Source organism: Antedon bifida, chromosome 6 (genome assembly GCF_963402885.1).
Source record: "Antedon bifida chromosome 6, ecAntBifi1.1, whole genome shotgun sequence".
In the NCBI taxonomy this organism is placed as follows: Eukaryota; Metazoa; Echinodermata; class Crinoidea; order Comatulida; family Antedonidae; genus Antedon; species Antedon bifida.
The window spans coordinates 10,855,395-10,866,218 of NC_136231.1; the positions used below are offsets into that span (position 1 = coordinate 10,855,395).

The 10,824-nt window shown below is 34.3% G+C and overlaps 1 protein-coding gene and 1 long non-coding RNA gene across 2 annotated transcripts; one reads left to right on the forward strand and one right to left on the reverse strand.

Moving 5' to 3' along the window:
- Window positions 1–5,571: 5,571 nt before the first annotated feature.
- On the reverse strand, window positions 5,572–7,724 carry LOC144845159 (growth/differentiation factor 8-like). Its single transcript, XM_078702312.1, has 2 exons — window positions 7,301–7,724; window positions 5,572–6,335 (listed from the first exon to the last, which is right to left on the reverse strand). Exons 1-2 carry the CDS (start codon window positions 7,722–7,724, stop codon window positions 5,572–5,574), a joined length of 1,188 nt encoding a protein of 395 aa, XP_078558438.1.
- A 1,638-nt stretch (window positions 7,725–9,362) lies between these two features.
- On the forward strand, window positions 9,363–10,463 carry LOC144845563 (uncharacterized). Its single transcript, XR_013612569.1, has 3 exons — window positions 9,363–9,473; window positions 9,572–9,661; window positions 9,913–10,463. It is a non-coding gene; the product is annotated as an uncharacterized LOC144845563 (long non-coding RNA).
- The last annotated feature ends 361 nt before the right edge of the window (window positions 10,464–10,824 follow it).

Consider the following 10,824-nt stretch of genomic DNA (forward strand, 5'->3'; position numbering starts at 1 on the left):
GAATCTCGGAACTGATTTTAACCACAAGATGTAACCCTGTTTACTAATTAAATTTAGTTAGATAATTAGTTATTGACAATTAAAACGAATTTAGGTTCAACGATTTGCCCCAAATAGGGGTGTTTTCCGATCGTGGTATACACTGTCTAATGGATGTCCTCATGAAAAATACCTGCACCCAATAATACGAGGATACTTCGCATTTTCCTATCTCCTCCTACGATAATTGTTTTTGTAATAGCTGTAAACCGGTTGAACAGCTCGAGTACAGTATCATAATGTTGAAGACAGGCCGATTTTTAAAAAAAAATACTATTTTGATAGATTTAATATACGTTTATACAAATGTTTTGATTTGCGATGAATGGAACATTCCAATCTCTCTGACTCCCAGTTTGTAGGTAAATTTATGAGCCCTTGGAGAATAAACTTACAACTGAGATATAGTATTGCAATACTTTGAAAATATTGTAAATACTGTACTATATACGTATTAACCATTTTTGGTCGCCATTTGAATCGAAATTGTCTTACTAGTAGAGCAGTTAATGACATGAGCTGTGCATTTTATTACCAAAGCATGAAACTTGGCACAAAGTTTCTTTAATGTATATAGATTCAAAATATCGGGGGGTGCCAAGCGTCCAACGTCCGGTATGGCGGCCATCTTGATTTCAAAATGGCCACCATAAAAAAAAAATGTTCATATCTTGGCAACTATACACATTAGAGACTTAATTCTGGTCTCAAATTGTTCACAAACTATATATTTCTATTTGCTCTAATGACAATTTTCGTCCAAAAATGACCGGAAATGACGTTTCTTTCAGTTTGACCTTTGACCTCGTATTTGTATATCTCTGTAACTACTAGTCATTTTCAATCGATTTTGGTGTCATTTTGTTCAGAATAAATACATTTATATTTGTAGTAATGAAACATTTTCACATAAAATGACCGGAAATACAATTTATGACCTTTGACATTTAATTATTGAATTTTAATTATGTGAATATACTGTATGTGGTTTTTGTTGGTCTTAAATGCACCTAATTTTGAACTTTGACCTGATAGGCGTAATTATATTAAATGATTAATGGACTTAAATTGTATATAGTACATAAAATTGGTAAACATTGTGCTTGGTGGTACCATTAGTTCAATGATGTTGGCACCTTCTGATTCGCTAAAAGTTTTAATAGTTTGACAGAGGAAATAACATACATGTTATGGAATACCGTAAAACTGTAGACTGTATTTGAATGTCAAATGAATATTATGATGATCGTGTTTATATCAATATATTATTAATTACCTTACAAAGAACCCTTTATATTTCAACAATCAATCCTCAGTTATTCTACAATTTTTTGTTTTCCAAGTGATAGGCCTATTTTGATTGCATCTTCTTTTTGTAGGCCTATGCTTCCTCGGTAATATGGTCCTACCCCTCCTTCTTTGTCTGTAGATGGTCTTATACCCCATTCTTTGTCTGTGGATGGTCTTATACCCCCTTCTTTGTCTGTGGATGGTCTTATACCCGCTTCTTTGTCTGTGGATGGTATTACACCCCTTTCTTTGTGTGTGGATGGTCTTACACCCCTTTCTTTGTATGTAGATGGTCTTACACCCCTTCTTTGTCTGTGGATGGTCCTACACTTCCTTCTTTGTATGTGGATGGTCCTACACCCCCTTCTTTGTCTGTGGATGGTCCTACACCCCCTTCTTTGTCTGTGGATGGTCTTATACCCCCTTCTTTGTTTGTGGATGGTCTTGAACCCCTTTCTTTGTCTGTGGACGGTCTTATACCCCCTTTTTTGTCTGTTGATGGTATTACACCCCTTTCTTTGTCTGGTGATGGTATTACACCCCTTTCTTTGTGTGTGGATGGTCTTACACCCCTTCTTTGTCTGTGGATGGTCTTAAACCCCCTTCTTTCTCTGTGGATGGTCTTATACCCCCTTCTTTGTCTGTGGATGGTCTTATACCCTCTTCTTTCCCTTCTTTGTCTGTAGATGGTCTTATAATCCCTTCTTTGTGTGTGGATGGTCTTACACCCACTTCTTTGTCTGTGGGTGGTCTTACATCCCCTTCTTTGTCTGTGGATTGTCCGACACCCCCTTCTTTGTCTGTGGATGGTCCTACATCCCCTTCTTTGTCTGTGGATGGTCTTATACCCCCTTCTTTGTCTGTAAGTGGTCTTATACCCTTTCTTTGTCAGTGGATGGTCTTACACCCCCTTCTTTGTATGTGGACAGTCCTACACCCCCTTCTTTGTCTGTAGACGGTCTTACACCCCTTTCTTTGTCTGTGGACGGTCTTACACCCCTTTCTTTGTCTGTGGACGGTCTTATACCCCTCCTGTGCCTGTGGACGGTCTTATATCCCCTTCCTTGTCTGTTGATGGTATTACACCCCTTTCTTTGTCTGTTGATGGTATTACACCCCTTTTTTTGTGTGTGGATGGTCTTACACCCCTTTCTTTGTGTGTGGATGGCCTTAAACCCCTTTCTTTGTCTGTGGACGGTCCTACACCCTTCTTTGTCTGTGGATGGTCCTAAACCCCCTTCTTTGTCTGTAGATGGCCTTACACCCCTTTCTTTGTGTGTGGATGGTCTTATACCCCCTTCTTTGTGTGTGGATGGTCTTATACCCCCTTCTTTGTCTGTGGATGGTCTTACACCCCCTTCTTTGTCTGGACCCACTACTTTGATTGATTAAATCAAGACCTTCAAAGTGAAAGTCCACAGGTGGATGCCTAAACAGGTCTTGAACTTGAATATATTGAGATGTCTTTTACGAATTGATTTGGTTCGGATTTTGCTAAAAAATCAATGACTAGAGAAAATCGAGGAAAAGGATTCAGATGGTTTACAGCAAAGGCCCATTACCATAAAAATGGAGTACATTTTTTTAGATGCAACGAAAATGAACAAGAATTATCTGAGTTTCTGACTAATGAAAGTAGGCCTACTGCACAAATGCAGGATATGTTTGTAGTATGTACTTTGAAAGACGGTGTTCTCTTAACTCATGAAAATGAGAACTTTCCGAACTTGTCTTATATGCAACATCAAAGAGGCCAACGAAAGAATGCTACTTTACATCAAAAATATTTCCAAATGGCATCTAACAATTCAATTCAACTTTTATTTCAGACAATTGTCCATATGGTATAATACATTGCAAAAAAAAAAAAAAAAAGATGAAGGAGAGAGGCCCAAAACTTTTATCTAACGATTGACACATCACAGTTTAGCAAACAAGTCGGCATAGATGAGCTCAGTGATTGCTGTTTCTCAGTGATCTGTCATACTTTACGCCTATCCTATCACATAAAAAATTCAGAATAATAATTCCTGGTCATTTTTGCATTAAGTGTCATTTATTTCGTTAAAAAAAATTAGGTGCATTTATACCAATGTAAACCACATACAGTATGTTCACATACTTATATATGTCAAAGGTTATAAATTGTATTTCCAGTCATTTTATGTGAAAATGTTTCATTACTACAAATATAAATGTCTCTATTCTGAACAAAATGACACCAAAATCGATTGAAAATGATCAGTAGTTACCGAGATATACAGTTAAGAGGTCAAAGGTCAAACTGGAAGAAACGTCATTTCCGGTCATTTTTTGATGAAACTTTTCATTAGAGCAAATAGAAATATGTGGTTTGTGAACAATTTAACACCAGAATCAAGTCTCTACTGTTTATAGTTGCCAAGATATGAACACTTTTTGTTTTTATGGTGGCCATTTTGAAATCAAGATGGCCGCCATACCGGACGTTGGACACTTGGCACCCCCCAATATTTTTAATCTATATACATCAAAGAAACTTTGTGGCAAGTTTCATGCTTTGGTAATAAAGTGCACAACTTGGCTATTTTTATGGCGCTAACTGCTCTACTATACTGTGAATGTGGTTACTGTTAGATATATAAACAAAATATACAAAGAACATTTATTACTGTGACTGTGGGTAGATTACTGAAAGTTGCTTCTCAACGTTTTTGTATTAATTAATAATTATAAAAAATATAAACGTCGTAGTGGTGTATCGTTACATGTACTTTACTATTTCAATCGACTATAACAGGGACAGTTTTAAAAAAGTATTATAAATCGTAAATGTTTTACTGTGTTTAGTGGTATATTATTGATAGGCCTATAAAACATTTAAAGCAATATTTCGTTACTGAGTGGATAGAGAATATATTTAAAAATTGTTCTTCCCATCCTCATCCCTCAACTCTAATGTTATATACAAAATACAAATTGGGTTTGTTTAAATGAGTTCAAATAAAAAAATTGGACTCATTTTTAAGACACGGCCTAATTCTCTGGGTGCTAATTTTACATAAATCATCGTGTCTATTTATTCGTTTCTGTAAACGACAATGTGTCGGTACGTACATTTTAAGTCGCGTGGACGCGACTCTATAGTTCACTATGTCGGTCGGTTGGTCGGTTTGTCTGTCGGTCTGTCTGTCTGTCGGTCCGGTATCACTATGCATTGTAGCACGCGACTTAATGGCTGTTAGCCTTGTTTACGCTGAAATTACTGTGTATTCGAGAACCATCAGTGGACACGACCTAGATGGTACGCGAGCGAAGCGAGCGTACCATCTAGTTTTAATAATTGAAATACGGTACCTTAGTTTGTCGTGTTATTTTTATCTTTTGTGGTTAACCACCACCTAGTTTCTCGTGTTCTTAATTCTGTTAATTATTGTAAGAAAGTTAAGTTGCATTTTAAAAAGTAATTTTAATTTTAATTTTTGTATTGACCACGGTATTTGTGATAGTGTGAAATTATATATAGCATTTACAGATTATTATTGTCATTTTAAATATGTTTACATTTTATATTGATTTGTACAAGACTGCTTTTCTTTCTGGAGGTTTTATGAAATAAATAAATAAAAATAAATATAATGTACCTCTCGGCACTATACTTCCATTTATGGATTTGTGTATACTGCATTGTACTATATGAACTACCGATAGTATTTCTGTAACTTTTGTGTGAAAACTTCATAAAATATGTCAGACTGTGTTGAAAATTGTGACAACCAAAAACATAGTCAGGATTAAAAATATTATTTAATTCTGATTTTATTCAATAACCGATTTACATCGTATTATATTTTAGAAATAATTAATAATTGGCATATAGCATTAAACATAAATTGAAGCATGTCTACTTGACCGTCAAGTCGGCACACTATTTTGGATTTAAATTGAAACATTTGAACAAAATTAATGTTTACAAAAAGTCCAGTTCAAGTGAAAACAAATACAATAAAATTGTTACGAAATTCAGCGAATCAAATGGCAAGGATAAACAAGATGTGTTAAATAATAATAATGTGTTAATAATAATTATAATTAGTAATAACAATTTTATTAATTACACATTTAAATTGTATATTACCTATTAGTATTTATATTGCCATAGCTCTAATAAGTTAACATTTAAAATAAATCTACACACATTGCCTGCATATCTGCATAAAATATTTGTATTAAACATTTGGAATGCTCCGAATAATCATTACATTACATACAACCACATTCATCTATTATCATATCATTCATCGTCATTTCTGAGACAACAGGAGTTCCAGTAGGGTTTGTGACATCAGACAGGTAAATTACTTTTAAGGGTCGTAGGACTGATGGTACACAGCATTGGTTAACCAGCAGACTATTAGTTTGCCTGTTATACCCCATCAATGCAAGTGTACTGTTGTATATGGCATCGTTACTGTCATCACAATGGCCTCTGCAGTAGTTTACAGTAAACGAATCTGGTTGGACAATCCAATGGCCCCATCCAATGTCATTGAAAGAAACCGTAAGAGATTGGACGCAGCATTGTTGTCTAGAATCACCGGAGCAGGTCAATGCGTTTCTGGAAACTCTCTTCTTGACCAGTTGACTTCCAGAAATAATTAACATTGGTCGCTCGTCTTCAATAATCCCTATTGCGCTGGTAGGAACGTCAATATGAACGGTATATTCAAGTGTTTCCGTAATACTTTCTAATGAATCGTTCAGTTGACGTACCCATTGACGCATTAGATCAGTGAGTTTTACTGATACCCAATCGCCTGATGTAGGGAGATATGATCCGTCAACGTAATACAATGTACCATCAATATCCATAGAAACTCGAATATTGGAGACGCCTGGGAGAGCATCTGGTTTTATGAAGATCCAGGCGTATGTCTGTCCTAATTCACTGTAGCTGCGCAATGTACTTCTTTTTATATTGAAAGTTAAACTTGATGATGATGCGCCAATTATTAAATCAGAAGAAACTGAAATGGAAATTGGCATTGCTGAATTAGGCTACATAGAATTTAAAAGAAAACCTAATCATAAAATGTAATTATAGAAAAAAAGCTATCGTATCTTGAAGTTGCTTAAAAAGTGGTAAGAGCTTTTCGTAGGTTTGTTCATAGATTAGTTTATTAGATTATGTACTGTTGTATTTCTATGGATATGGATCCCGAAATAAAAGAAATGAAGAGAGAATGAATGAATAATGGTTATATTTGATATGGGATATTGTTTACTACAAAATAAAGCAAACTACAAAAGCGACGATCACGGCTGGCAAACAGGTAGATTAACTATTACAAGCACATTTCGACAAATAAGGTATGAACAAAAACCTACATAAACTGGCAGAACATTATGTATATATAATTAAATTAGAGGTGTTTTAAGCAAATACAATTTCAAATTCCTTTTATGCAACAAAAGAAACATTGTTGAATTTACAAAAACAATAAAAACTACAAAAAAATTTATCAAAAAATGATATGCAAAAAATGAATTAAATATTTATAAAATAATCTTATTCTTTAAAATTATATACAGTATTCAATAATGTTTTATTTGTAGTTTCTCTAATTTACTTTATCTACTGAAAATGGTTTTTAAAACATAATTTGGCAAAATGTTATTTCATGCTTTTCTGTTAATAGTAGTACACAATTACATTTAACATTGTATTATATATCTGCTTTACAACATTTCATACCTTTTGATGTTAAAATGTTAACTTTTATGAATGTACATCACATGCAATTCAGTCTTCGCCATTGCCAATTTTGATTTAAAAATGAAAAATGAAAGAATATTATATCTGGAATCCCTTCCTGTAGCTGGGCTTTCAAATATTACTACATGAATGTAATTTATGATAACAGACAATAACATTATAACAATAGAACACGGATTTTATTTAACTTGTTTTAATCAAGCATTTTGTACTTACTTTTGTGCGCCAAAATAGTAGCCCTTTCTATTGTCTTGCTGTCGGTTTTGGGCTGGTCTTCTGCGATATCCTCACCAGTAGATTTCATAAATTTACTCAGTTGTGATTTTGGGAAATCATGTGGCAGTTTACTAACATTTGGTGGTTCTTTTAGATTCATTTTCTGTAGTAAATTCATTTTAAAAAGTTCAATGCGAAGCAGCACTGCCTCCTCTTCCGACAACAGTTTTCCTTCGGTTTCTTTTACACACTTGGTACATTTTTCCTCTTGAAATGTTTCTTGGTTAAACTCTTCGTAGTCAATGGAACTTTGTATTTGTAGAGATGCTAAACTGGATGTTGTTGGTAAAGCAGAAAGCTTGCATAGCGTAAAGGAAACTAATGCAACTATCAGGCATACTCGGGGGTTAAGAATAGCAACCATAGTACCACCTCAGCAGAATTGCCAAATAAAAAGGACCGTTTCAGATCCGCACATGCTTATTTATACAGTTTTTTAGTCAACGTTTGCAACATGATTAATTAACAAATTACATTTTAATATTCCGGAAGTTGTGACTTTCTCAGGATAATCATAGAATGACGTCATTTTGATATCGATTAAGTTCAAATATATATTTGACGTCAGTTTCACAGTAACCTTAAAACTACTCAGGACATCAACATGGTATGGAACGTTTTGCTGCTATGCCTGCAGCTAAAATCAATGACCTAAACGTTGCCGAAAGCAGACCTATCACTACAACTGATATTTTGCGAGATTACCCTTTTTTGCCAGCAGCAGTTTAGACCTACATACCGGAAGTTTCTTACCTTATAATCGAAAACAAAATACAGGTACAGGCAAGGAAAAATTACATTTGTATATTAGGTACGGTGGCCCACAACTGTCACGCACACTATAACACAGAATCACACAATTAAAGAAGGAATTACACAATTAAAGAAGGAATCACACAATTAAAGAAGGAATTACACAATTAAAGAAGGAATCACAAAATTAAAGAAGAAATCGCACAATTAAAGAAGAAATCGCATATAAACAAAAGAAAGCATGAAAATATAAAACGAAATGCACAAATAAAGAAGAAACGCGCAATTAAAGAAGAGCTAAGCACAATTAAAGAAGTCCGCAACAAATTCGAAAGCTCCTCGCACAATTAAAGAAGTCCGCAACAAATTCGAAAGTACCTCGCACAATTAAAGTACAGTAGTCCACATGCCTCCGGCAGCAAACTTTAATTCTATTCGGCCCATTTACCATTACGTTCAGCTCTTTCAGCATTCGGCGCATTTCTATTCGGCCCATTTACCATTACGTTCGGCTCTTTCAGCAATCGGCTCTTTTTTATTCGGCCCATTTACCATTACGTTCGGCTCTTTTTTATTCGGCCCATTTACCATTACGTTCGGCTCTTTTTAATTCGGCCCTTTTTTATTCGGCTCTTTCTGCATTACGTTCGGCTCTTTTTGATTTGGCCCTTTTTTATACGACGCAATTAAATTCTAACCTTTTACATGGGGTCAAATGGAAGAAAATCAACGGCTGGAAATGAGTCTATGAAAAGTTTACAAAACATATTGATGCAGCATGTAGAGTGTTTGGTTGGTTGAATTAAATGAATTTGAAGGCTATTTAAATATGACTAATCATTTTATTGACATGATTAATGTGTTAGAGAACTTGCAATTGTTCCACCTTATTGACCATTTTGAGAGAGAAAAGGTTTGATTTATGGCCTAGGCTAGCTAGGCCTAGCCTAGTGTCAGCCTAACATTTAATAATAATAATTTACCCTTTCTCTCTCAAAATTTGTTAAAAGATGAATTAATTTTAGGTTATTCAACACATCTTTAATAGGTTGGCTACTCATGGTTGGCGCCATGATGATGAAATGTTTGTAAACTTTTCATAGACTCATTTCCAGTCATATACCCCTTTTACACCGCCAGTAAAAATGCGGAGTTGATCCGGAATTGTATAACCCGAGTCGTACGGGACGCAAAAATGCGGAAATGTAGGCCGGTGTAAACGACGTAAAAAGTTACCAGGGTCGCTGAATGCTAGTAGAACAAAATCCAGTCTTATATGACAAAAAAAATTCTGAATACAAAAATGACAAAAAAAAGTATGATATTTGGAAAGCCATTGGAGAGCAAGTTGGACTTGAATGTGAGTATTTTATAATACCTAATAAAATAACCATAAATTGGAGACCAAAATGTGGTAATGCATTGATACCAAACCTAAATATAACTATATTTACACAGATCCAATTGCAAAGACCAAGTTTGAAAGTATCCGGGACTCCTATAAGCTGACCAGTTGGGATTTCTTCAGGTGCATTTATCGCATCGAGAGTAAGTCCAGGCTAATGTTTTTTTTTTATATATTTTTTTCATTGCCCACTCTCAATAACAGTTTGGGTTATGTAAAATTGAAGTGAAAGCTAGTTCTGTGACTGATGCGCTTGCGCAAGTAGACACCATATTATCGTACCAAGGATGACTTTTGAAGTAGTCATGTCATTCAAGATAGCCTAATCAATATAATAAGCACCATTCATGCTCTCGCAGTGGACTCATGCACTATTATCTTACTGTACTTTCAGGAGTGTTAGTAACATTACGGTACCAGAGGTAACAGAGTATGAATCATCACTAGAAGGAACGTCATCCATGATGCGTTCATTTGAAGAAGAAGAAGAAAGAGCATCCGTTAGTAATGAGGAAGAAGCGTGCCTTAAACCAACCAAAAGAAAAAAAGAAGATGATATTAGCAACCAGTTAATGGAATATTTAAAGAGAAACGAGAAACTCCCAAAGACGACCAATTAACCCTTTTTTTAAATCTAGTCTGGCCACTGTCCGGACATTTCCAAAGTTAAAACAAATTGAAGTCAAAAGAAAAATGAATAAAATAATTATAGAAATTGAAGAAGAAATGGCATTAAACGAAGAATAAATAATAAGAATAATTCAATAATGGAACATAATAATAATATAAAACCAACTAAATTAGAACTTCTTTACTAGTATGTTAAAAATAATCACATAAGTAAACACAATGATATCAACTACACCAATAATAAAAGTATTTTGATAAATTATAAGTATACATAAGTGTATAAACACATTGAGGTGAGTTATATGGTTATATCCAGTAATTGATTAAAGTAAACAAAAATATATAGGCCTATATAATTATTTATTGCAATTGCTATACAGAGTACACTAGACACAATAACGACGAAAAAAAGATTAGAGTTATTATTCCTATCCAAAACAAGATACGTTTTTATGCTAGCATGATTAAATAACGATCTATCGTAAATATGATACAAAAATATTTTCACAATTGAATCATACGACGTCATAATCATAGAAAAACGATTTAATCGTAGTATAGCAATTTTGTCGTTCACTTAATTTTATTTGTAAAATATATTTGTATCATATTCATAATAGATAGTTGTTTAATCGTGCTTCCAATCGGTACGTGATGGAATAGCCATGTAGGTGTT